Here is a 27,752-nt window from a genome sequence, read left to right as displayed (position 1 = left end):
AGTTATCAGCCTCCAAGTATTTATTTCAAAAGAACAGACAGATCTCTGGAAACAAATACTAAAGAAAACTGCAAAATTCTTAAAAACTATTTTGATAAACTCCTCAGTTGTGGGAAGCCTGAAGAAAAATTACAGTTCACGAAACGTTACCGAACCCAGATTCAAAACCACCTTCAATAACAGGTAGAGGAGATTATAAAACAACTGAAAAACAACAGAGCCCCAGGAGAAGACAGTATTATGTCCAGCGATACAAGAAAGATCATAATAACTACGGATATAACTCATTATAACTGGTCACCGACAAAATTCTGTCCAAAGTATTACTCAACTCATAGAACCACAAGTTGATATGAAGATAGGTGAATAACGAGCAGGCTTCAGAAAAGGAAGACCCTGTATTGAACAGATTTGGAACCTGCGAACGCTCCTAATGGTCAGACACATGAACACTGCCATAGTCACATTCATGGACTTCAAGAAGACAGATTCTCTCCAACACACTAGAAGAATATGGAATAGACAGAAAAACTAGGATACTCACAGACATATACAGACACCACATCCAAAATAAAATTTATGGGAGAAATTGCAGGCCCATTACAGATATATATAGAAGTTAGACAAGGAGATACTCTCTCTCCACTTTTATTCAACATGGTCTTGGACAAAATTATCAAACAATGGTGTGAAAAAGTAGAAGGAATTCAGTTAGGAAGAACGTTTTCAAACAAGACGATCATAAAATGCCTGGCATTTGCAGATGACATGGCAATATTCAGCATCAATAGACAAGAAACATGGGAATACTTACATAAAGCTTCTTCCAAAACAGGTCTACTGATATCACGTGAGAAAACAGAATATGTGGAATAAAAGAACAGCAACAACCAAGCCATGTACACAAAATACAGAAAAGTTAGCAGATTGGGAAAATTCAAATATCTTGAGGAATATACACATATAGGAGGATCAAACAAGGCAGCCATCATAGAAAGAACAGGAAAACTTCAGAAAGCATACAAATTGAAATATATATGCACTACAGTAAGAGAAATACTTCAAAACTGGCCAAACACAGGCACAGCAGTACAGTTGTACTACCAAAAGCACTCTACACGTCAGAAACAACCACAATTGGAGTGTCAGGCATCACATACACCATGGGGCTCACGGTCCTTTCGTGAGTACGCGCGTGCCGAGCACGGGGCCCCGAGCTATTGCAGCCTTCCTTCTTTACTGGGCTGCATTTCCTTTCCCTTCCCTTCCTTTCCCGGGTTGCATTTCCTTTCCCTTCCCCTCCTTTCCCGGGTTGCATTTCCTTTCCCTTCCCCTCCTTTCCTGTTCTTGCTCCTTCCCTCCACCCTCACCTCTCCCTCTCTTGGTGTCCTTGTTAATGTTGGCCCCGCTATCCTCCTGGTTATGTTGGCTTTGTGATTTGGTTTTATTGAGTAATTACCTCATCCTTTTGGCATCCTCTGGTCCCTCTCTGGGGTTTGACCTCCATTACTAAATTTCTATTCCATGGTGTGAGCCATTTGGGGAAGAGCACCTTACCTAGTGTCTCTGGCATGTGCCCTCCTAGTTCCTTGCATCTTTTCCTTCACTTCGTTGTCTGATGCTAGGGTACATAGCCAGCACGGTAGCCAGCCCATGTGGTGGGGTCACTGTGTACCCTTTTGGTTGAGCCCTTGCTTTGGCTGGATGGCGCTGTGGGCAGAGCCCCTGATTGGAGTGGGTGGTATCATGGTGGACACAATGCAAATGAAATGCATACGGGGCCATAACTCTGGCCACTCTTCTACGGCCATCTCTTTGACTGGAAATGATTCTTTTAGTGCTGCTTCTTCTGCCCCTTCGGCCTTCCCTTCATGGCTACCTCCTGGGAGGAGGGTCAGGCTCGTCAGTTAGGGGCGAAACCTTTCTCCTGCTATCTGGTTTGCACCAGGACTGATGAGGATACTTTCACCAGTACCAAACCTTTATTTTTTGTGGAACACATTGAAGGCAAGTGTGGCGAAGTGGACTGTATGAGCAAGTTGCGGTCGGGTTCGTTGTTGTTCAAAACTGCTTCAGCTGCCCAGTGTGCGGGCCTTCGTGCCTGTGACCATCTTGGCACAATTCCTGTGTCCATTACCCCCCACCAGTCTTTGAATATGGTTCAAGGTGTATTTTTTCACAGAGACCTCACCCTTCAAACTCATGGGGAACTTAGGGACAATCTAGGACAGCGGGGTGTTCACTTTGTTTGGTGTGTTCAGAAGGGCCCGAAGGAGAATTGCATTGATACTGGTGCCTTTATCCTGGTCTTTGAAAGAGGTAATCTCCCCTGAGAAGGTCAAGATTATGGTTTATCAATGTGGCGTGAAGCCGTACATCTCACCACTTATCATAGGGTTTAAGTGCTTGTGTTTTGGACACGTCTTCCCACTGTTCTCTGTGGTGGCTGTGGACGTCCACTCCATGAGGGGACTTCCTGTGTTCCTCCTCCTTTGTGTGTTAATTGTCATAGCAGTCATTCTCCATGTTCACTGGATTGCCCAGATTATAAGAAGGAAAAGAAGATACAGGAGTATAAGTCCCTTGGTCCTCTAACCTATACTGAGGCTCGTAAGGAGTATGCACGTCTTCATCCCTGTCAATGATGTCTAGAGCTATGCTTTAGTTACATCTTCACCCCTTCCTTACCCCAGTCCCGAACCCCTCTCCTTTCCCCCTCCCCTGCAGTTCCCACACCCTCCCCTCTGGGCGCCACTCCCCTCCCCAGACGGAGAAGTGTTCCACTTCTTCGGTGTCTGCCGGTCAAGGGCACCCCTCCAGGGACCCCCTTTCTCGGCACCTTCCAGGCCAAAGGTCTGCTGCCACATGACGACCACGAGAACCACAGTCTATGGGCCCCCAGATCACTCACTCTCTTTCTGTTCCATATCTTGCTGCAGCTGGCGCCTTTTTGCAGCACAGCCCTCCTCGATCTCAAGCAGAAAAGAAGAAGAAACGTATGTCCCGGGACAAGGAGCCTCTGATGTCGCCAGAGGTCCCTTCCCCACCTTTGCAACCTGACTCTGACCTGCTGTTCATGGATGTCGCTCCCTCCTTGTCAGTGATGGATGGTGACCCGGCAGCATGACTGGCTTTAGCCTGTTCACCCCCCATTTGAATCATCGTTCAGTGATTATCCAATGGAATTGTAATGGATATTACCATCACCTTCTGGAGTTAAAATCCCTTATTTCGTTTTACTCTCTAGCTTGTGTGGTTCTACAGGAATCTCATTTTACTGATGATCACTCACCGTCCCTCCGTGGGTTTTGTGCTTTCTGTCGAAATCGGGTCAGCCCCCTGTGGGCCTCTGGTGGTGTTTGTACGTTGGTCCATACGGACATTGCTAGCATGTGGATTCCTCTTCAAACTACATTGGAAGCAGTTGCTGTTAGGGTCCACCTGGAATCTGGGGTCACAGTTTGCTATCTTTATCTTCCTCCTGACAGGACTCTTACACCTGCTGCCTTAACTGCCCTTCTTCAGCAATTTCCTCCTCCCGTCCTCCTTCTCGGGGATTTTAATGCTCATCATCCCTTGTGGGGCAGTGCATTTCCATCTAATCAGGGTCTTCTCATAGACCAGTTTCTTGCAGACCACGACTTGTGCCTTCTTAATGATGGCTCCCCTGCCCATTTCAGTGCCGGTCATGGTACCTTTTCTGCCATTGATCTTTCTCTTTCTTGTCCCTCCCTCCTCCCTTCATTACACTGGTCGCCACACGACGACCTTTGCGACAGTGAGCACTTCCCGTTGATTCTCTTGCTTCCTTCCCACTCCCCGATGGACAGGTTACCTCATTGGTCTTGCCAACATGCCGATTGGCCTCTATATATATTGCACAGGTCATTTTTTCTCCCTCTTTGTTGGGTTGTATTGATGACGTCCTACATGACGTGTCTGATGCGATTGTTCGTGCTGTTAGCCTTGCTATCCCATGCTCATCTGGACCATTTCACCTCCGGCAAGTCGTGTGGTGGAGTACAGCCATTGCCATTGCCATTGCCATCGCCATCGCCATCCGTGATCGCCATTGAGCTTTGCAACACCTTCAGATGCGTCCATCCGCTGCCAATCTTATTACCTTTAAACGCGTTCACGCTGAAGGCCGTTACTTAATCAAATGGAGCAAATGGGTGTGTTGGGAATGCTTTGTTTCTCCCCTCTGTTCTATTGTCCCTATGTCACGGCTATGGGCTACACTTCATTCTTTCCAAGGTTGCCATCGGTAGTCTACCTTGCCGGGCCTTGCCCTCCCGGATGGCCTTTGCACAGACCAGTTGATTCTCGTGGAACATCTTGCGACCCATTTTGCAACAGCATCAGCATCAACCTCCTACCTGGCTGCTTTTCTTCACCAGAAACAGCGGGCTGAGGCTTCCACCTTATGTTTTACCCCTTGTCAGTCAGAATCTTACAACAAACCTTTTACTGAATGGGAACTTCTTTCCCCATTTTCTGCTTCTCATGATATGGCCCCTGGCCCAGACTCCATCCATAACCAATTGCTTCAACATCTCAGTGCTCCACAATGACATCTTCTCCTGGTGCCTACCCGTATTCGGCTCCAGGGTGACTTCCCTTTTCAGTGGAGGGATAGCATCGTGGTTCCCGTCCCTAAGACTGGTAAGAACCCCCTGTTTGTCGAAAGCTATCGGCCAATTAGTCTGAGAAACGTTGTTTGCAAGTTACTTGAACGGATGGTAGTCCATCGGCTCAATTGGGCCCTCGAATCTCAGGGTCTATTGTCCTCTTACCATTGTGGCTTCCAAGAGGGATGGTCTCCGATCGATCATTTACTTCGCTTGGAATCTGCAGTTCGGCAGGCTTTTCCCAAGTGCCACCATTTGTTTGCAGTATTTTTCGACCTTCGCAAGACCAATGACACGGCTTGGCGGCATCATATCTTTCTTATGCTGCATGAGTGGGGTCTTTGGGGCCTCACTCGAGATTTTTATCTGCCAGTTCCTGTTCAATCGGTTGTTCAGGGTTCGGGTTGGTACTGTTTTTAGTTCTCCACAGATCCAGGAGAATGGCATCCTACAGGGTCCCGTATTGAGTGTACTTCTTTTCCTCATTGCTATAGATGGACTTCTGGCCTCTGTCAGTCCTTTGGTCACCCAAGCTCTGTATGTGGATGATTTCTGCATTTGTGTTAGTTCCTCTTCAATGGCCTCTGCAGACCAGCAGCTCCAGGATGCTATACGGTGTGCCTCTTCATGGACCCCCTCACACGGGTTTCAATTCTCTCCTTTAAAATCGCGGGTGGTCCACTTCTGTCACCGTACTATGATCCACCCCGATCCGGAGCTCTACCTAGATGCATAATGATTACCTGTGGTCCCACGGTTTTGTTTCCTGGGTCTTCTTTTCGACAACAAGCTCGCTTGGCTGTCTCATATCAGTCTTCTGAAGATAGGGTGTTTCCGAAAACTCAATGTCCTTCACTTCCTTGCCCATATCTCTTGGGGTGTAGATTGTTCCACTCTTCTCTGCCTTTATCGGGCTTTAGTGCTGTCTCGCTTGGACTATGGTTGTCAAGTTTATGGTTCGACTGTTCCTTCCACACTGCACTTCCTGGATCCGGTCCACCACCGTGGTATCCATTTGGCCGCCGGTGCCTTCCCTACTAGCCCTGTTGATAGTCTCCTGGTTGAGGCTGGGATTCCCCCCCACTCTTTTCTGTTTGCGGTCCCAGCTTCTGGTTTCTTACACAATCGCTCTCCGTTCCTCTCCCACTCATCCTTCCTATTCTATCCTGTTCCCAGACTAAGGACGTTGCCCACCTGATTCCCACCCTCGGGCGAGTTTACCAGTTGGGCTTCGCCTTGCGTCTCTTCTCTGTGATTCCCCCCTGCGGGTCCGGGGTAAGAATAGGCCCAAGGTATTCCTGCCTGTCGTAAGAGGCGACTAAAAGGAGTTTCAACCGTTTCGGCCTTTTATGTGATGGTCCCCCTTGGGGTTTGACCTCCATTTTTCAAAATTCTACAGAAGTACGAGCCTTTTGGGGAAGGACACCTTACATGGTGTACCACTGGTCCTAAGTGCACTAAGACCTTGGCACTCAGCATTGCACCGGCGTTGTAACCATACCCACTATTCCTCAAATTGGGCCTAAATGCCTGATGGGTTGTCCAAGTTACGCCCATAATGCATCTCCATCTGCACCAGCGATCATGATGGACTATCCATGGCACCAGAAATCCAGCACGGTAGCCAGCCCGTTGTGGTGGGGTCGTCATGTACCCTCTAGGTTGTAGCCCCCTGACAACACAGGGACCGTACTGCCGATACCTGAGCTGCACCCTCCCCACGTCGGCCAAGGAGTAGATGCCCGTCTCCTTGGGGCATCAGGACTCCCGGCAATGGTCATCCTGCCAGGTGGCCCTTGCTGCGGCTGGGTGGCGCCCGTGGCGAGAGCTCCTGGTCGGAGTGGGTGGTATCGGGGCGGACGTTTCGCAGATGAAACGTCAACACGTATCAGGTCGCTCTGCGGCCGAGTCTTTCAAAAGAAAAGGTACCGTTTCTAGTTCTGGTTCTCCTGCCCTTTCCCCCTTGGCCACTCCATGGGAGGAGGGACAGGCCCGCCGGCTTGGGGCGAAGTACTTCCCCCGCTATTTGGTCTGTTCTCGAACCGATGGGGGGACGTTCGCCACCTCCAAGCCCATGTTCTTTGTTCAGCACATTGAGGACGTCTTCGGGGAAATCGAGGCTCTCAGCAAGATGCGATCCGGGTCCGTTCTTATCAAGACCACCTCCGCCACACAGTCGGCGGCACTCCAGGCGTGCGACCGCCTAGGGGACATCCCAGTATCCATTGTCCCACATCTGGCACTAAATAGGACGCAGGGGGTTATTTTTCATCGTGACCTCCTGCTACAATCTGATGAGTAGCTCAGGGCCAACCTGGAGCGCCGCGGCGTGCATTTCGTCCGGCGAGTCCAGCGCGGCCCCAAAGACCGTCGCATCGACACCGGGGCCTTTATCCTCGCCTTCGAGGGGGACGTTCTCCCGGAGAAGGTCAAGGTGATGTGCTACCGGTGCGACGTGCGACCTTACGTCCCGCCTCCTATGCGCTGTTTTAGGTGTTTGCGCTTTGGGCACATGTCGTCACGGTGTGAGGCTGAGCCCCTTTGTGGCGATTGTGGACGTCCTCTTCGTGAGGAACATACATGCACCCCACCACCTCGGTGCATTAATTGTCCTGGCGTCCACTCGCCTAGATCCTCAGACTGCCCCGCCTATCAGAAGGAGAAGAAGATACAAGAAATTAAAACTTTGGATCGGCTCTCTTATTCTGAGGCCAGGAAGAAATATGACCGCCTTCATCCCGTGCCATTGACCACTTCGTTTGCCTCAGTTGTGTCCACTCCTTCCGCGGTATCCTCACCCCTATCCTGTCCCCCCTCCGCCTCCTCCGCCCATCAGGGGGCTCTGCCTCCGCCTCCCAAATCCGTCCCTTCCAAATCCTCCTCCCCCGTGGCCCCCACCCCCTCTGCCCCAGGGGCCACCCTTCCTCCTCCTCCTCCCCCCACGCCACCTGAGAAGCGATCCTCTTCTCAGGCGTCCATCGGGGAAACGTTCCGGACCCCAGCTTCCGAGGTCCGGCGTTCCAAAATGGACCCCGCGCGTGAGGACCTTCTTCGGGTCCAGCCCACCATCCCTGTGCCTCCTCGGCCTTCCAAGAAGGCCTCCAAGAAGAAGTCTCTATCCCCCTCTCCACCCCGGCGCGTTTCGTCTGACGCTTCATCCGTGAGTCGCTGCTCCCGGCCGTCCTCAGTTTCGCCGGGACGCTCTGCTGCCAGGCGCTCCGCCGGCCTTTCGTCGGCAAATGATGCGGCCCCTCCTACACAATCAGGGACAGCGGCTGCAGCTGGCGACGAGTCAATGGAACCGGATCCGCCTCCCGTCGGTTGTAGCGTTGTTCCCTCGCAACCTGGCCCTCCGCGGCTGTCGAGGTGACCAGCTCTTCCCCCGTCTCGTTCCCCCAACTTTTTGACTAGCAGTGGCGTTGTTTCATTGGAACATAAGAGGTATTCGATCTAATCGGGAGGAATTACAACTGCTCCTCCGCCTGCACTGTCCGCTCGTCCTTGGTCTCCAGGAAACCAAGTTGCGCCCGACTGACCGTATTGCCTTTACCCACTATACCTCGGAGCGGTATGACCTCACCCCTGTGGATGGTATCCCAGCTCATGGTGGGGTCATGTTGCTCGTTCGGGACGATGTCTATTACCATCCCATCCCATTGACCACCCCACTCCAAGCAATAGCTGTCCACATTACTCTTTCTGCTTTTACTTTTTCAGTTTGTACCATCTACACTCCACCGTCATCTGCTGTTAGTCGGGCTGACATGATGCACCTGATCGTTCAGCTTCCCCCGCTGTTCTTATTGTTTGGCGACTTCAATGCCCACCATCCCCTTTGGGGCTCTCCTGCATCCTGTCAAAGAGGCTCACTCTTGGCGGATGTCTTCAACCATCTCAATCTTGTCTGCCTCAATACCGGCGCCCCGACTTTCCTCTCGGACTCTACTCATACCTACTCCCACTTGGACCTCTCGATCTGTTCTACCACTCTTGCCTGTCGGTTCGAGTGGTATGTCCTTTCTGACACCTATTCGAGCGACCACTTCCCCTGTGTCGTTCGTCTCCTGCACCACACCCCATCCCCATGTCCTTCGAGCTGGAACATACTGAAAGGTGACTGGGGACTTTACTCCTCCCTGGCGACCTTTCCGGACCACGATTTTCTCAGTTGTGACAGTCAGGTCGAATACCTCATGGCTGTTATTATCAATGCTGCCGAACGTTCCATTCCTCGTACTACTTCTTCTTCACGTCGCGTTTCCGTCCCCTGGTGGAACGAGGCTTGTAGGGACGCTATCCGTGCTCAACGACGTGCTTTACGCACCTTTCGCCGCCATCCTACATTGGCGAATTGTATTGAATACAAACGACTCCGAGCGCAATGCCGTAGAATCATCAAAGACAGCAAAAAAGCTTGTTGGGCCTCTTTCACCAGCTCCTTTAACAGTTTTACTCCCTCTTCCGTCGTTTGGGGTAGCCTGCGCCGGCTATCGGGCATTAAGGCCCACTCCTCGGTACCTGGCCTGACCTCAGGTAATGAGGTCCTTGTTGATCCTGTGGCTGTCTCCAACGCCTTTGGCCGCTTTTTCGCGGAGGTTTCAAGCTCCGCCCATTACCACCCTGCCTTCTTTCCCAGGAAAGAGGCAGAAGAGGCTCGGCGACCTTCCTTCCACTCGCTGAATCTAGAAACTTATAATGCCCCCTTTACTATGCGGGAACTCGAACGTGCGCTTGCACTGTCCCGATCCTCTGCTCCGGGGCCAGATGCCATTCACGTTCAGATGCTGGCACACCTTTCTCCGGTGGGCAAAAGCTTCCTTCTTCGTACCTACAATCGCGTCTGGACCGACGGTCAAGTCCCCAGGCGTTGGCGTGATGCCGTTGTTGTTCCTATACCCAAACCCGGGAAGGATAGACACCTTCCTTCTAGTTACCGCCCCATTTCTCTTACAAGCTGTGTCTGTAAGGTGATGGAGCGCATGGTTAATGCTCGGTTAGTCTGGATTCTTGAATCTCGACGACTACTTACTAATGTCCAATGCGGCTTTCGTCGCCGCCGCTCCGCTGTTGACCACCTTGTGACCTTGTCGACATTCATCATGAACAACTTTTTGCGAAGGCGCCAAATGGTAGCCGTGTTCTTCGACTTGGAGAAGGCTTATGATACCTGTTGGAGAGGAGGTATCCTCCGCACTATGCACAGGTGGGGCCTACGCGGTCGCCTGCCCCTTTTTATTGATTCCTTTTTAACGGATCGAAAGTTTAGGGTACGTGTGGGTTCCGTATTGTCCGACGTCTTCCTCCAGGAGAACGGAGTGCCTCAGGGCTCCGTCTTGAGCGTAGCCCTTTTTGCCATCGCGATCAATCCAATTATGGATTGCATTCCACCTAATGTCTCAGGCTCTCTCTTTGTCGATGACTTCGCGATCTACTGCAGTGCCCAGAGAACATGCCTTCTGGAGCGCTGCCTTCAGCGTTGTCTAGACAGCCTCTACTCATGGAGCGTGGCAAATAGCTTCCGGTTCTCTGAAGAGAAGACGGTTTGTATCAACTTTTGGCGATATAAAGCGTTCCTTCCGCCATCCTTACATCTCGGTCCTGTTGTTCTCCCATTCGTTGACACAACTAAGTTTCTAGGGCTCACGTTGGACAGGAAACTGTGTTGGTCTCCACATGTCTCTTATTTGGCGGCCCGTTGTACACGTTCCCTTAATGTCCTCAGAGTTCTTAGCGGTTCATCTTGGGGAGCGGATCGCACTGTCCTGCTTCGCTTGTATCGGTCCATAGTCCGGTCGAAGCTGGATTATGGGGGCTTCGTCTACTCGTCCGCTCGGCCATCCCTCTTACGCCGGCTCAACTCCATCCACCATCGGGGGATACGTCTTGCGACCGGAGCCTTCTACACTAGTCCTATCGAGAGTCTTTATGCTGAAGCTGCCGAATTACCATTGACCTACCGGCGCGACGTACTGCTGTGTCGGTATGCCTGCCGGCTGTTGTCTATGCCCGACCACCCCTCTTACAAGTCCTTCTTCGCCGATTCTCTCGACCGTCAGTACGGGTTGTATGTGTCTGCCCTGCTGCCCCCCGGAGTCCGCTTCCGTCGCCTGCTTCGACAATTGGATTTTGCCCTCCCTACCACCTTCAGAGAGGGTGAGAGCCCGACACCACCTTGGCTCCAGGCTCCGGGTCATATTTATCTCGACCTCAGCTCACTCCCGAAGGAGGGTACTCCGGCTGCAGTGTATTGCTCACGGTTTGTCGAACTTCGTGCTCGCCTTGCTGGTCACACCTTTATTTACACCGATGGCTCCAAAACTGACGATGGTGTCGGCTGTGCCTTTGTCGTCGGGGCCGCCACCTTTAAATACCGGCTCCTCGACCAATGTTCGAGCTTTACGGCCGAGCTTTTTGCTCTCCATCAGGCCGTTCAGTATGCCCGCCGCCACCGCCATTCATCGTACGTACTCTGCTCTGACTCACTCAGTGCTCTTCAGAGCCTTGGAGCTCCCTATCCGGTCCATCCCTTGATTCAACGGATACAGCAGTCCCTCCATTCTTTCGCTGATAATGGTGGTTCTGTCAGCTTTCTGTGGGTTCCCGGACATGTAGGAGTGCCTGGGAATGAGGCTGCGGATGCTGCAGCCAAGGCTGCAGTCCTCCTGCCTCGGCCAGCCTCCCACTGTGTCCCGTCATCTGACGTTCGTGGGGATGTATGTAAGAGGCTTGTGTCGTTGTGGTGGGATGCTTGGTCATCCCTCCGAGGAAACAAGCTCTGGGCAGTAAAACCGCTCCCAACTGCTTGGACAACATCCTCCCGACCATCTCGGTGCAAGGAGGTCCTTCTGACCAGGTTGCGGATTGGGCATTGCCGGTTTAGCCACCGCTACCTGCTCTCCGGTGACCCGGCCCCGCAGTGCCCTTGTGGTCAGGAATTAACAGTGCGCCATGTTTTATTGTCGTGTCCCCGTTTTAGTCAATTTCGTGTTGTCCTGTCCCTGCCATCTACTTTACCGGATGTTTTAGCTGATGACGCTCGAGCAGCTGCTCGTATTCTGCGTTTTATAACTTTAACTGGCTTGTCCAAAGACATTTAACCTTTTTACTTATTTTATCTGCATCTTTGTCAGGTCCTTCTGGTGTCCCCCCATCCCCTTGAGTTTTAATAGATTCCATGTGCTCTAACAACAGTGACTGGGCGCTAATGACCTCAGCAGTTGAGCGCCCTTAAACCCAACCAAAAAAAAAAAAAAAAAAAACTTCTCTGTGATTTTCAGTTTCCTTCTTTGTCCTGTCTCCCACGTTCCCTCCCCAGCACCCTCCCTTGGTGAGTTCCTCGGCCCTGGATTCGGATGGATCCCCGCCGACGTTGGTTGTTTTTTCCGCTGCATTTCATGGGAGTTTCGGTCTGCTGTTGTTTTTCACACCAATGGCTCTAAATCTGCTGATCATGTGGGATATGCCTTCACGTCCTGTTGGCATGGAAAATCATCTCCTGCCAACTGCATGTGGGGTGTTTACTGCAGAATTGATGGCAATTTCCCAGGCCCTTGCCTTTATTAAACAGTCCCAACTCGACCACGTTTTGTTATGTACGGACTCAATGAGTGGTCTTCAGACTGTTGACTGCTGTTTTTTGTGCCATCCCTTGGTCTCGACCATCCATGACCATCTTGCTGATCTTCACCATGCTGCTTGTTCCGTTGACTTGCTTTGGGTCCCTGGCCATGTTTGTATCCCAGGTAATGAGCTTGCTGACCGTTTGGCTGGGGGGAGCAGTCACTTACCCCCCTTATCTGTCACCCCTCCTGCGGCGGATTTACAGCTTCATATCAAATCCTACTTCGCACAATCATGGACCAACGCTTGGGAGACTATCTCCCTGCCTAATAAACTTCGTGTGATTCAGGTGACACCTGTATCATGGCATTCTTCCTTCCGCCTCTCCCGAATGGACTCGACCACCCTGTTTCGTCTCCGCATCGCCGTACCAGGCTGACCCATGGTTTTCTTTTGCGTAATGAGCTACCCCCACTTAGTGGTCGTTGGGCCTTCCAGTCAGTAACACACATTTTGGCGGAATGCCCCCTTCTTTTGGCTCTGTGTACTATTGTTTTCATAATTGACAACACAACTGCACTTTTACATTTTTTAGCCTTTTACCTTTTATCGTTATGACTCTTCTGAGATGGAAGTCCATCCGAATGGACCACTGCTGAAACAAGGGACTGATGACCTTGCCGTTTGGTCCCTTCAACCCCAGTCAATCAACCAACCAACCAATCAGGCATCACAGAGACAAAAAAATAGAACATAAAGTCCCCAGAAAAGTTTTTGGAGCAGAACAAACAGATGGTATATGGATGAAGAGAATTGTATGAACACACAGGCAGGCTCACAGACATGATCAGAAAACAGCGATTAACATTCTATGGACACATACTTAGAACGAACAACAGAAGACTCACAAAGTGGATTTTTGATGTAGCAAACAGTTCAATCAAGAAACCCAATTGGTTTCAAGAAATAGAAGAAGATCTAATACAATCATGGATCAGTAAATGAATAATCATGTAACATTCAAGTTAACCACTGCCGTGAAGGCAAAAATGTGTAATTTACAGTAACATTTCTTAGCTGTAGGTGCATTAGTAGCACATTAAGAATTATTCACATGCTCTAGCAAGACTTGGTTGAAATTCTCTGTTGCAGTAGTCCCAAATGTTTTGACGTTGTCTTTGATGGTGAGTGTTCATCTTAGACAAAGTTATCGTCAGAAATGCCCCAGGGAAGTTTGATAGGTTGTCCCAAGAGGATTTGTTAGGGATATCACAGGAATGATTATGTGAAGCAAAAAAACTTCAAATGAAAAGATGTCCTATTCTGAATTTCTTGATACTATTATTTACTTTCTGTATCATTCAGTACACTTTCATTGTTTACAACATACCACAGTACTGCAGAAGAAGTTGAGAAGAACAGTTTTATATATGACACTTGGTGTTATCAGGTCAGGAAACTACCTCTAAATGTAGAAAAATGTAAGTTAATGGCCGGCCGGAGTGGCCGAGCAGTTCTAGGCGCTACAGTCTCGAACCGCGTGACCGCTACGGTCGCAGGTTCAAATCCTGCCTCGGGCATGGATGTGTGTGTTGTCCTTAGGTTAGTTAGGTTTAAGTAGTTCTAAGTTCTAGGGGACTGATGACCTCCGAAGTCAAGTCCCATAGTGCTCAGAGCCTTTTTTTGTAAGTTAATGGCAGATGAGTGACAGAAACAATCTTGTAATGTTTGAGTACAGCATTATTAGTGTACTGCTTGGCACAGTCAAGTCTATTAAATATCTATGGGTGTAATGCTGGGAGATGATATGAAAAGCAACAGGCACATTAGGGTGGTAGTAGGGAAGGCTAATGGTCAATTTCAGTTTATTGGGTGAATTTTAAGAAAGTGTTGTTCTTCTCTAAGGGGGAACACACATAGAACATTAGTGCCACTCATTCTCGAGTCCTGCTCGAATGTTTAGATCTCCACCAGGTTGGATGAAATGAAGATAGCACGGCAACTCAGAGGCAGGCTGCTAGGTTTGTTACTGTTCGGTTCCATCGACATACAAGTATTAAGGATATGTTTCATGAACTCTAGTTGGAATCTCTGGAGGAAAGAGTACTTTCTTTTCTCAGTGCTCTGTTGAGAAAATTTAGAGGACTGGCATTTGAAACTGATTGTAGAATAATTGTACTGCTGCCAATGTGCATGTCACTTAAGTTTAGCTCAACTGCTAGCAGTGGACAGTATTCTAACAGCAGTAGTTGCAGATGGTGTCCACAGGGGGTCGTAAATACACTCCTGGAAATGGAAAAAAGAACACATTGACACCGGTGTGTCAGACCCACCATACTTGCTCCGGACACTGTGAGAGGGCTGTACAAGCAATGATCACACGCACGGCACAGCGGACACACCAGGAACCGTGGTGTTGGCCGTCGAATGGCGCTAGCTGCGCAGCATTTGTGCACCGCCGCCGTCAGTGTCAGCCAGTTTGCCGTGGCATACGGAGCTCCATCGCAGTCTTTAACACTGGTAGCATGCCGCAACAGCGTGGACGTGAACCGTATGTGCAGTTGACGGACTTTGAGCGAGGGCGTATAGTGGGCATGCGGGAGGCCGGGTTGACGTACCGCCGAATTGCTCAACACGTGGGGCGTGAGGTCTCCACAGTACATCAATGTTGTCGCCAGTGGTCGGCGGAAGGTGCACGTGCCCGTCGACCTGGGACCGGACCGCAGCGACGCACGGATGCACGCCAAGACCGTAGGATCCTACGCAGTGCCGTAGGGGACCGCACCGCCACTTCCCAGCAAATTAGGGACACTGTTGCTCCTGGGGTATCGGCGAGGACCATTCGCAACCGTCTCCATGAAGCTGGGCTACAGTCCCGCACACCGTTAGGCCGTCTTCCGCTCACGCCCCAACATCGTGCAGCCCGCCTCCAGTGGTGTCGCGACAGGCGTGAATGGAGGGACGAATGGAGACGTGTCGTCTTCAGCGATGAGTCGCTTCTGCCTTGGTGCCAATGATGGTCGTATGCGTGTTTGGCGCCGTGCAGGTGAGCGCCACAATCAGGACTGCGTACGACCGAGGCACACAGGGCCAACACCCGGCATCGTGGTGTGGGGAGCAATCTCCTACACTGGCCGTACACCACTGGTGATCGTCGAGGGGACACTGAATAGTGCACGGTACATCCAAACCGTCATCGAACCCATCGTTCTACCATTCCTAGACCGGCAAGGGAACTTGCTGTTCCAACAGGACAATGCACGTCCGCATGTATCCCGTGCCACCCAACGTGCTCTAGAAGGTGTAAGTCAACTACCCTGGCCAGCAAGATCTCCGGATCTGTCCCCCATTGAGCATGTTTGGGACTGGATGAAGCGTCGTCTCACGCGGTCTGCACGTTCAGCACGAACGCTGGTCCAACTGAGGCGCCAGGTGGAAATGGCATGGCAAGCCGTTCCACAGGACTACATCCAGTATCTCTACGATCGTCTCCATGGGAGAATAGCAGCCTGCATTGCTGCGGAAGGTGGATATACACTGTACTAGTGCCGACATTGTGCATGCTCTGTTGCCTGTGTCTATGTGCCTGTGGTTCTGTCAGTGTGATCATGTGATGTATCTGACCCCAGGAATGTGTCAATAAAGTTTCCCCTTCCTGGGACAATGAATTCACGGTGTTCTTATTTCAATTTCCAGGAGTGTATCAGCCTTCCATGAGAGGTGCCCACCAACATTCAGTTTCAGAAACTTGACACTTGGCATATTATGTCAAATTCGAAAGGGAGTGTGCTGCCACCCATAGTAGAATTATCTATCAAAGAACTGAATGCATAGTATTTTCCAGCAATTAACTATGCACCAAGAACAGGTTTCTCCCAATATTGTATTTACTTTATTATTCACTTTCTGGTCTGAAATGGTAATAGTTATGCTTGTATCATTGACAAACAAAGTAGATTCAGTAGTATTTGGTATGGTCAGAGATAAGTCTTTGATGTACGTTGTCTATTCAAAAAATTCCGGAACTTTCTCCACAAAATTTTTCTATGCTTACCTTTTACTTACTGTGCACGGCCTCATTCGAAATACTCTCCTCCACATACATTTTCTCACAGATGTTGCAACACATTGTGATAGTACTATCGATTAACAGTTTTTCCTGTGACACGTTTTCATGATGAACTAATCCAGAGAAAACTGTCAGCATGGCTTTGACATATGACCTGACCTGACCTGACGAGCTTTTTTCGGTCTTGGAGAACCTTCTCTGTCCCATTATGAAGATCGAACCTTGGTCTCAACATCATTCTGTAGACCCACATCTCATCACCAGTTCTAATTCTCTTAAGGAACATCTTGTTCTCATTTGCACGATCCAAAAGCTCTTCACAGATTGCGAGGTGAAGGTCTTTCTGGTCTTGACTCATGAGCTGTGGGACGAACTTGGTGGCAACAGGATACATTCCAAGATGCTATTTCAGGATTTCATGGCGTGATCCAACCGAAATATTAATTCTTCTGCAATCTCGTGGACAGTCATTCTTTGATTGGCATTCACAGTTTCTTTGATGTTCTTGACATAAGTGTCATTCGTAGACTTTGAAGGGCATCCTGAATGAGGGTCATCTTCAACTTCCGTCAGGCCATTTTTAAACTGTGTGAACCATTCATAACATTGAGTAGTGCTTAAGCTCTCATCACCATAGGCTTCCTGCATGAATTGGTGTGTCTCACTAAAGGTTTTCTTGGAGTGTCTCACAAAATTTAATGCAGACACGCTGCTCCTCTACGTCTGCCATCTCGAAATTCGCAAACTGTGTGACAAAAAATTCTCCTCAATGCAGCTCTGAACAATAAATAATGTAACTTCTGGCAGTTACACATTAAACCCAGGCAACTGCAGGAGTACCAAATGCATTTTGCTCCAACAGACCATTGGCATGAAATTACGAATGCTCCAGAATTTTTTGAAGAGACTCGTATACTGGATGACTTTTCATTGTGTGCAGGAAATAAAAAATATACAGATACTGCTGGAAGGAATTGAACAGTTTTGTACCATTTACCACACAAACCAATATTAGTAAAGCTATTGCCACATTTCTATACCTCACAAATTACAAATTGGAAGATCATCAGACTTATTAATATGTAAAATGATCATATGATAAAGATTTTGTGGAACTTATTGAATCAAAGAAAGACTGTTACTTGCAAAATGCATGAAAAGTTTGTCATGAACCAACTGAAAGAGAGTAATACCTGACATTGTTGGGCAAGGGGTATACAGAAATCTGTATTATTTGTTGACAAATATTTTTTCAATGAAAGAGAGTTGTAACTTTTAGACTTGGCCGGCAGTGCTTCTTGTAGAATGATGTGGTGTGGATGGGGGATACTTGTACTTGAACTACACGCATGCCTCTTCCAATATCCACTTGCATCAGTTTTTTTCCAGCCACAGACAATTTGCAAAAGCTGTTACTATAAACAAAAGATTTTGATTTTAGATGTTGACGTAAACTGTTGGCCAGACAAAACAATGAAAGAGGGATTTTTGTCTGCAAGTTGTCTATACTTGCTGTGGGTAATGTTTCCAAACCCATCAAAAAGTCATATTGTTATTAGAAAAAGACCTGCTGTGCAAGTATGAAACCACAAGGAACAGGCAAAGTTGCAGTACCCAAGTCAGATGCTGGTTCATTGTCTGTTATGTGGCAGTGTATAGTGCCTTTCTGCTTCTTGCCACATAAACAAGAGGGAAACCAACTATATAATTCTCTCGTAGTTCCACATTCCTAAAATGTCTAACTGAACAGTGTGATCTACATTGTCAGATGGATTTGTTAAGTCACAAAAGGCATCCAGTGGTAGCAGTTTTGCTCTTTCATCTGATGAGCCATCCTTGAAGCCAAGCTGTGATGTGTTAATTATTACTTAAGTAGCAACTCTATTGTATGGCACTTCTTCAAAAATTGGTTAGAGCATGGTTAATAATGCTTGTTGGGTTGTAGTCCTCAACTTCGTCTACTTCCACTTCATCCAAAAGAAATGTCACCATTGAACACTTATGCCTGTCTGGGAAAAGATGTGTCTGGAAGTAACTGAGTACACTGCTAATGAAACAAAACAGTGATCAAGTGTTAACAATGTTATTGACAACACAATACACTTGCTTCGACAGGAAGAACAAAAGGCACAAAATACGGCGTATTACTAGGTACTGGTCCAGAGGCTTAACAGAGCTGCTATCTAAAATTGCCTGATTGTTTCTAGTATGTAGTAACACCACTAACAGCTTCATAAGAATATACACTTGCAGGGAAATAATCCAAGTCCCAAGAATGCTGTCCTGATTAAGTCCAGCACAGGCACAGAAAAGACAATCCTTAATACACTCTAAGTCCACAGAGGAAGCAATGATGAAAGCTGAGAACGGTGGTGTCCATCACTACAGTGGACTTCTGAGAGCATGCTGAGATGGTGAGGTGAGTACCACCTGCCCAGAGTCCAGGAGAGGCTCTCGAAGCTGGAAGAACTGGCTCATGTATTCTATGTGGCGGAATACTGGTGATACTATTTTCTTGTCACTTGTTGTGTGGATGCAAATAGGTACCTTGGAAGTGGAGATCGGTGCCAGCACTGCTACCATCACCAGGCATCCGGTCATGACTGCGACATGGTGAACTGGTGATGCAGAGGTGTGCAGGGGCCATGTAGGCTGCATGTATGCCCAGGGTTTCCGCGGGATTACCACTCCCTTTTGTGTAGATCTCTGATAGGGCATTCCTCCCCTACCAGGAAGGGACATGAGGCTGCAGCCCATCTCAATGTCCTTGTCAGGTTGCTGGACTGCAGGCGGTGCAACATGCACATCCGTGGGGATGGCGTCTGGTGGTGGCGGTGTAGCAGAGGCACGATTCCCATGTCCCAGACAGCAGCCTCACTGTCGGGTGTCTGGTCACGTGAGGGCAACGATGCTGGAACAGAAGCTGAAGTTATACCACTGTTGGGTGTATCAGGGCCCAAGCATTTTCAGAGCTGGTTTATGTGCCTGCAGCAGGTGACACTGTCAGCCAAAGTAAATCCTGCCATAGCTTGGTCAAGGAGATGGGAGATGATGGCAGGGATCAATTGTAGTTGTCCATCAGAATGTGTCAGGGACCACACAGGGTCTCAAATGGCGAAATGATGATGGCAAGGGTGCCAAGCAGGTACATGGGTGGACTGAGGTTGTAACAGAGAGAGCTGGGACTGGTGAGGCCATCCATGCAGCTTTTCCGTTGGGGAGGAGCTTTACAGGGGGAGGTTTGATCGGATGTCAGGAATGATGAGAAGGTATCTTCCAAAGGATGGTGCTTGCGTGTTGGAACTCCTGACAATCCTCTTGGCTGTGCTATTGGAAGCTGTGTGGAAAAGCGCCGTGTGGATAATTTGGATGTCATTTTTCTCACAAAATTGCATGAACATAGTGGAAGCGAATTGTGGATCATTGTCCAAAACAACCATTTTGGGAAACCCTTCAGTAAATGTGTGAAAGAGCACAGATGGTGTGGTCAGAAGATGTGTCAGACATTTTTATGAAATAGGGAAATCGGCTCCCCACATTGACCACTGAAAGTGAGGAGAGCCGAGGAGAGGTCCAATGAAGTTGATGTATATGCAGGACCAAGGCTCTAAGGTGTCAGACTAGGGAAAGTAATGGCAAGGAGGAGCTGTCTATTTACTTTGGCATGTAAGACAGGAGGAGACTTAAGGCAGTAATGGTTGCGCCCATGCCATTCCAATAGCTGTTCTGTCATGCAAGGCATTTAGTCGAGATGACACCCCTTTGACCCGCAGGTAGGAGCTGTTGGACCTGTTGCTGGATTGGTGGGATAATTACATGTGTTGAGCCTGCTCCACCTATATGAGGAGGATGCCGTGCAGCAATGAGAGTTGGGCCAACAGTGCCTGAATATTTGAATTACTGGGTCCCTGATGCCCTTCGGGTCTAGGGGAGACCCATTCTGCACCATGTGGAGGACTGCTTGAAACGTGGTACCCTTGCTGGTATGTTGTGTGACAAGTTTTACATCGAGAGGTAGGTGAGTGATGGCCTCAGCTGCTCCGGTGCCTGAGTGAAAACTCCTGGCCATTGCCCACTGGTATGTGAGATAGGAGGTCTGCATGGCGTGTTGTGGCAAAGTTTGGTACCTGATATTGTATGTGTAGGCCAATAGAAGAAGGGCCCACCGCTGAAGGTGCCGCACCATACTGATGGAGATAATAGCCATGGCATTGAACAATGACAGGAGCAGTTTGTGGACTGTTGGTAGTGTGAAGCAGTGGCCGTAACATAATTTTGGAACTTTCTGACACGAAAGATGATAGCCACGCTTCTTTATCTGTTTGGCTATAATTGCATTGTGATGTGGACAAAGTTTTCGACACAAACACAATTGGCTGTTCGATGCAGTTGACCATGTGGGTGAGAACTGCTCCCAGACCATAATCCGCTGCGTCCACTGCCAGCACCATGGGTATTGAGGATTGTAAGCCATGAAGCATGTTGGGTGCAGGAGTGATTGTTTGAGAGTCAAGAGAGCCTTGTCACAGTTTGCACTCCATTCCCATTTGGCACTTGTGTGTAGTAGGCAATGTAGTGGTTCTGTGATGGCAGTTGCATGAGTGATAAAATGTCTGTAGTAGTTTAACTGTCCGAGGATGGATTTCAGCTGAGTTGTGTTCATTGGAATGGGCAGATGTTGAATGGTGTCAACATATTCTGATGTAGGATTGCCTGAGACCATGAATAGGTATCCTATATACATGGCCTGGGAGACAAAAGACATGCACTTGTCTACGTGACATTTGAGGTTGGCTTCTTGTAGTACTGTGAAGAGGACCTCAAGATTGTCTGCTAATTCCTTGGCACCCTCGCTGGTGACTAGTATGTCATACAGATAGTTGACTGCTTCAGGGAGTGGCTGAATTAGTTGCTTTAAACACGATTGAAATATGATGGGAGCACTAGCAATGCCAAATGGCAGATGATTGTAGTGAAATAGCCCAAAGATGGTGTTGACAACCAAAGTCACCTGGACGCCTCGCCCAAAGGCAGTTGTAAGTAGGCTTGATATTCTTTGTTGACCACTGGAGTGATGATGTCCACATCTTGGAGCGGGCATAATTCATCGCATAATTTGTCTTTCAGAACAAACAGTACATTGCAGGCTTTGCAGAAGCACGGGTGGCTGTGGAAAGGAGGTCAGTACGTGCCTCAAAGTTTGGAACTTGCCCTCCAAAACAGACATGAACTTTTCCGGGAGTCTTGTCATCTAAGACATTGTATTAACTGAGTGGATGGTAGGTTCTGCAATATGGCTCTCGAGTTCAAGAACAGAGAATAAGACCATCTCCAGAAGGTTGACATGACGCAGTATGTGTGCTGTCTGAATCCATTTCTGAATGATGTGAGAGCGGTATGAGATTGTGGCCCGAAGCTGACCTTTGATATTGATGGTACCATTAATGTAGCTCCACAGATGCTGAACCAGCAACTAGAGAGGTGGGGATCTCACAGTGGAGTATGTGGTCCAGTCAGTGATGGCAGTCAAAGGTCCTGTGTCAATCTGAATTCTGACTGGATGTCCATTGACTTGAGGGAGAGAAGCACGGGCCCGATTGTATGAGGCAATGTAGCCTGAACAAACTCTGTGGTTGGTTGGGAAGTGACATGGCCCTCTGATTCACAGTTGATTTCTTCCCAGTTGTTACAGTCCAGACATTTTAGACATTGACTGGCAGACCTCTGGTATTCCATCTTGCCACAGTCACTACACTTTTGCCACCTGAACTGATACTGTTGCCACTGATTGTGGGTAAAGCATTGACTAGGGGGCGGGTGTAGGGGCAACATGGGCAATCGGTAGGTTATAAGGTTGCATTTGGACTGGGTCTTGTTTCTGAATCAAGGTGCCTTGCATTTTGGTTATGAACATTGCTGGAGGGTCTTGCAAGGTTGTCGTTGACTGCAGTGATTGTGTTCGAAGGCTGGGATGATGAGGAAGTGTGTTTCCAGAAGGGGATCCTTCCACTTGAGTAAGTCTGCCTGAAGACTGTTATCTGATGCATGGACAATAATCATGCCTCTGACCAACAATGCAGCATAAGACTGTTTATGATTGGGGTTGGCACATTGAAAACGGCAGTCTCTGGAGATGTCCTGCAATTGGATGATCCATTAGCACTTGAAGCTGTACTGAAGAACAGCTTCTGCCGAATGTCTGCTGGCTGTAGTGGACAATGTGGATGCTAAAAAGATGGGACTCCATGGTCCTTGGTGTGCGGCACATGCTGTGATCTGTGTGCGAATAGTGCATTTTTACTTGATCTACAAGATGGTGGTGGTGGTGGTGGTGGTGGTGGTGGTGCTGCTGCTGCTGCTGCTGCTGCCGCCGCCGCCGCCGCTGCTGCTGCTGCTGCTGCTGCTGATGATGATGATGGTAAAATTATTGATTTTTGAAATGTACACATTGATGATAAGATGTTATATTTTAATAAGTCATGTAGATCTTCTGTTAGTTCCAAGTTCAGGTGACATTACACATTGATTTTATGTGATTAAAACACTGTTTTTAATAATCTGCAATTTTTCCAGCCCCTGCAACACGGAAACTATCAGTCCTAGAGACAAAATGAATTGGACCTTTTTTTGTAGGAAATTTAAGTTTAAAATCTGGGTTCGAATCCCAGTTCGACACAAAGTTTCATTGGCATTGTTCCATAATATTCTGATAATTGTCCATATCTGCACCTGTTAATACATTTCATGTATTAATGTAGTTTAATTTTATACTGGGAAACATACTGGCTAGGAACCGCAGATTTGGAATTATTTGACAGAAACAAAAAAGTGACCTTTAAATGTCCCGCACTCCCTAACCCCAACACTCACATCCCACCAGCCAGGATTTTTAGTAATTTGTTCATGAGACTCCCACCTAGCACGGTCCAAAAATTTGTGACTACACAATTTTTTTCCACTAATTTTCGTTTGTTGACTGGACTATTAGCCGTGTTAAGTCCTTAAACTACTCATTCTCCTATAGGTCTCGTGTAGCTTTCCTTAGGAATATGATTTATCTAGAACATCTTGTGTAATAAATGTTTGTCAGCTTTTTCAAGTTGGTCAAGTTAAGCCATTATTTCAATGTTAATATTTTTATACTTTCAAATTTCCTTACAAATGTAGGTATAATGTATCTTATTATAGGAATATTTATCCTGAAATTCTATTTCTTTAGTTGCAGGTCCACCAAACACTCTACAGGTAGCAAATGTGTCAGACACAATGATTGAAGTTACTTGGACTCCACCTAAAGCTGCAAATGGTGAAATAAATAGCTACACTGTGACAGCAGCCCCCAATCACACTTATGCCAGAACCACTCCTGTACAAACAATTCTACTCACATATCAGAGCTCAGTTACAAGTGCCAATATTATTGGCCTGCATCCAGGAACGGAGTACCAAATATCAGTGTCTGCAATCACTGCGGCTGGGACAGGTGTTCCAAAAACACTTACTACCTATACACAAATTGGAGGTAACTTTATCAGATAACAGAATTACTTACTTTCTCCATTAATATCCTTTTTTCATTATTGGCCATTACATATTGTAGGAAGCTATTTAACCATTACTTCTCAGTCAAATTTCAAGAGAAAAAAAAAAAAAAAGAAGAAGAAAAGAAAAAAAAAATAACTTGGTTAGACATATATAATAAGAGCTACATATTCCATTGGGTATTAAAATGTAGAAACATTTTGTAGGCTTCAACCTGATTTTCTGGACTTCATTTTTATTTTTGATTTAATTTGAAGTTTATGACTATAGGAAGTTTCTGCAGGTACTACAGCGACTGTGTTGTTAACTTTGCTCATTCAGACTACATTTTCAAGGCTCTTAATGGGTCTTGATTTCTTTATTTCTTTTCTCATACCAAACAAGATGACAAGATTCTTAAACATATGGATGTAGGATGCATAATATTTAAATTCGAATTTCCATCTGATATAAGTTTGTAGGCTTCCATGGCAGTGTCATTTTAAGTAAACTAATTTTTGGTAATAGGTAATCTCATGGTAAAACATTAAAGCAAAATTATTTTATTCTAATTTCCACTATCCATTCTGGCATAGCTTGAAGCAAACAATAAAATCTGGTAGCTACATGTTTTATTTTAATGAACTGAAATGACAAGAAATCATTTACATTAATGAAAACATCTGCTGGTGTGTTATTTGTAAAACACCACAAATTTTTATTTTATTTGGTGCCAGAAGAACATACTTAAGTGAATTAAAAGGGAGAAAACAGTGTTTCATAAACAAAAACAAAACACACTGAATAGTTGCAAATTTCTATGCAGAGCTGACAGAGCTAAACTGTTACTTACCCGGTGGGGGAAATTAAAGAATGACAGATGTTTGAAAATAGATATCATTTGCTGTATTTGTGCATGTATATTTCATTTCCTTATAGTCTTTGTGGCACACTTTTTGCCAGTGTCTACCAGGGTGCATTACCTAGGCACATGTGGATGGTGGAGATCGGTGACACATTGGACCAGAGTTCTGCTGCAGACGGCACTGGCATGTTCTTGATAGAGTTTTCTTTATATGTGGGGGGGTCTTCCCCATGTGATCTGACACACGACACACACAAAAATCAACTTCGCTTTTGGTAGGCATTCTTTAGCAGCGAGAAATGTTAAGTCTCTGTATATCTTGAAACATGAGAGAGAGAGAGAGAGAGAGAGTGAGAGTGATTGGGAGGGGGGGGAGGAGTGAATTTTCTTGCAGTCTGTACTATTTTCCCAAATAGGCCACGAAAAGTACTGTACCAGTTTTAAGGTTAACGCATAGAGTGATCCATTGCTCCCATTATGTTAATGAATTCCCCGTTTCTTAACACATACTTTGATCAATTGTTCCGTGGATGTTCCAGTACAAGATTTCTTCAAATTGATTGAGAGAGAGTTCCTTTTCTGACTTTGATGATGTAAGTCACTAAAGTAGACCCCCAAAATGATCCTAGAGTAGATTAAAAATATGCGCTGTACTAGGATTCGAACCTGAGACCTTTACCTTTCATGGGAGAGTGCTGTACCAACTGAGCTAACCAAGTGCAACTTGCAACATGCCCTCACAACTTTACGTGCACCAGTTCCTCATCTCCTGCCTTCCAACCATTAATCTGCCATGAAGTTTCAAATCAGTGCTCACTCTGCTGCAGAGTGAAAATTCATTCTGGAAATCAGAGTGTAGTTAGTAGATCAAACAAGTCGTACAATACGCATATATTCAGGCGGTGGTAGTATTGCATAGACAAGGTATAAAAGGGCAGTCCTTTGGTGAAGCTGTTATTAGTGCTCAAGTGATTCATGTGCAAAGGTTTCTGATGTGCTTAGGGCTACGCTATGGTCATTAACAGACTTCGAATGCAGTTGATAGTTGGAGCTATAGTCATGGGACATTCCATTTTGGAAATCATTAGGGAATATAATATTCAGAGATCCACAATGTCAAGAGTGTGTACCAAATTTCAGGCATTATTTCTCGTCATGGACAATGCAGTGGCCAATGGCCTTCACTTAATGACAGAGAGCAGCAGCGTTTGTATAGAGTTGTCAGTGCTAACATACAAGCAACACTGCATGAAATAACTGTATAAATCAATGTAGGATGTACTGCAAATGTATCTGTTAGGACAGTGCAGTGAAATTTGACATTAATGGGCTATGGCAGCAGATGGCAAGCAAGAGTGCCTTTGCTAACAGCACGACATCACCTGCAGCGCCTCTTCTGGGCTCGTGACCACATTGGTTGGACCCTACAAGACTGGAAATGTGTGGCCTGGTCAGATGAGTTCCAGTTTCAGTTTGTAAAAGTTGATGTTTGGGTTCAAGTCTGAAAAGACCTCAGGAAGCCTTGGACCCAGGTGTCAACAAGGCCCGGTGCAAGCTGATGGTGGCTCCATAATAGTGAGAGCTGTGTTTACACGGATCATTGACTGGAAATGGTTATGTTTGGCTACTTGGAGTCCATCTGCAGCCATTCAATGATGGAATTTTTATGGATGACAATGCTCGACGTCACCGGGCCACAGTTGCTCGCGATAAGTTTGAAGAACATTCTGGACAGTTCACGTAAATGATGTGACCATCCAAATTGTGCACCATGAATCCCATTGAAAATTTATGGACTTAATTGAGAGATCAGTTTGTGCACAAAATCCTTCAGTGGCAACACTTTTCCTGATTAACAACAAGGTGTTTTTGGTTTAATGTTGGAAATCTTGTTTGGAGTTTCTTTATTTTTTGGTCATAGCGAGTAGAAGAAAAAGTTGGACTCGTCCACTCATGAAATTTATGCTGTGGATTGGATTGAGCCTCTGTGAAGTTATGTGGAACACACAGCATTTTCTTAATTTTGTTTTACTGTTCCAAACTCTGTCTTGGTTCTTCTGTTGCTAATATCAAACATCTGCATTTGGCTTATATATGATGTCAACAAAAATTTACATTTATGTTCACAGTTTCCACAGGAAGATAATGAAACTTTTACAGGAGTGAAAACACACTGTAATTTGCACAAGATGAGGAAGTATATTACTGATGGATCATTATTGTATCTCAAAGACCCTATGATATAGAAATGATGTTGCTGTCAGGAAATAGCTGAGACCTTTTTTTCCATAAGTGTAGAGATATTTCAAAGGTACTGCCAATTGTTAGTCTTAGAAGTTGTAGAGTTCTTTTGGAAGCAAAGCTGCTGCTTTTATTGGTGAGAATGCTTCTCCATTTCAGTAACGTTTTGTGAGCCTCTGCATTTTTGTATACAAAACACCATTACGAAAATAAAAGTGCATGCTCCAACTTGTTCGTATATCTAATGAATGATCCCCTTGATTCACTATCTTTGAATCATATTGCTTTAAATTCCTTGAAGAATTTTATGCCATTGGCTACTGAGTTGCAGCAGGGCTAATCTTATGTCCATTCATTGAAATGACTTTGGATCCAAATAAGTGTAAGTTAACTTGTGGCAAATGTTCAACCCAGTGAATTCTGGGGAAGTAACTTGTCGGTAAAAATTGTGGTTGATGATGTCATCTTTAAAAAGTACTCCAGTTTACTACATTAACTGTTTCTTATGCACTCTATGGCCTGAATAGCATCTGAAAATGCTCATATCTATTGGTTTTGTCAACTGGATTTGATAGTGAGCAGGCAACTGTTTTTTATGCCATGAATTCCTAGACATTGCCAGATCTTTTCATTTGGTTGACTACAACAGGTAGCAAATGCAATAATTTTCGTTCCAGCTTGCTCTAACTGGTTAATTGCTTGATTCAGTATATGCAAGACTTCACCAGGAGTGGCGTTGCAACTTGTATACACAGCAATGGGTTGAATCTCGTCATGCAGTAGTGCAACAAACATTAATACCAGAGCATGATCTGCAAGGTCTTTATTACATTTGTCTGGAATTTATTCCCATAAATTGATGAAA

General features: G+C 46.7%; 1 protein-coding gene across 1 annotated transcript in view; it reads left to right on the top strand.

The window, feature by feature from the left end:
- LOC126470285 (putative inactive tyrosine-protein kinase Wsck) overlaps positions 1 to 27,752 on the top strand; it is a 158,904-nt gene that overhangs the window by 30,617 nt on the left and 100,535 nt on the right. Inside the window, exon 3 of the mRNA XM_050098036.1 lies at positions 23,480 to 23,782. Within this exon, the coding sequence (XP_049953993.1) occupies positions 23,480 to 23,782 (303 nt within the window). The remainder of the gene's footprint in view (positions 1 to 23,479; positions 23,783 to 27,752) is intronic.

Source organism: Schistocerca serialis, chromosome 3, assembly GCF_023864345.2.
Source record: "Schistocerca serialis cubense isolate TAMUIC-IGC-003099 chromosome 3, iqSchSeri2.2, whole genome shotgun sequence".
Classification (NCBI taxonomy): domain Eukaryota; kingdom Metazoa; phylum Arthropoda; class Insecta; order Orthoptera; family Acrididae; genus Schistocerca; species Schistocerca serialis.
This window is presented reverse-complemented; position numbering and strand designations above follow the sequence as displayed.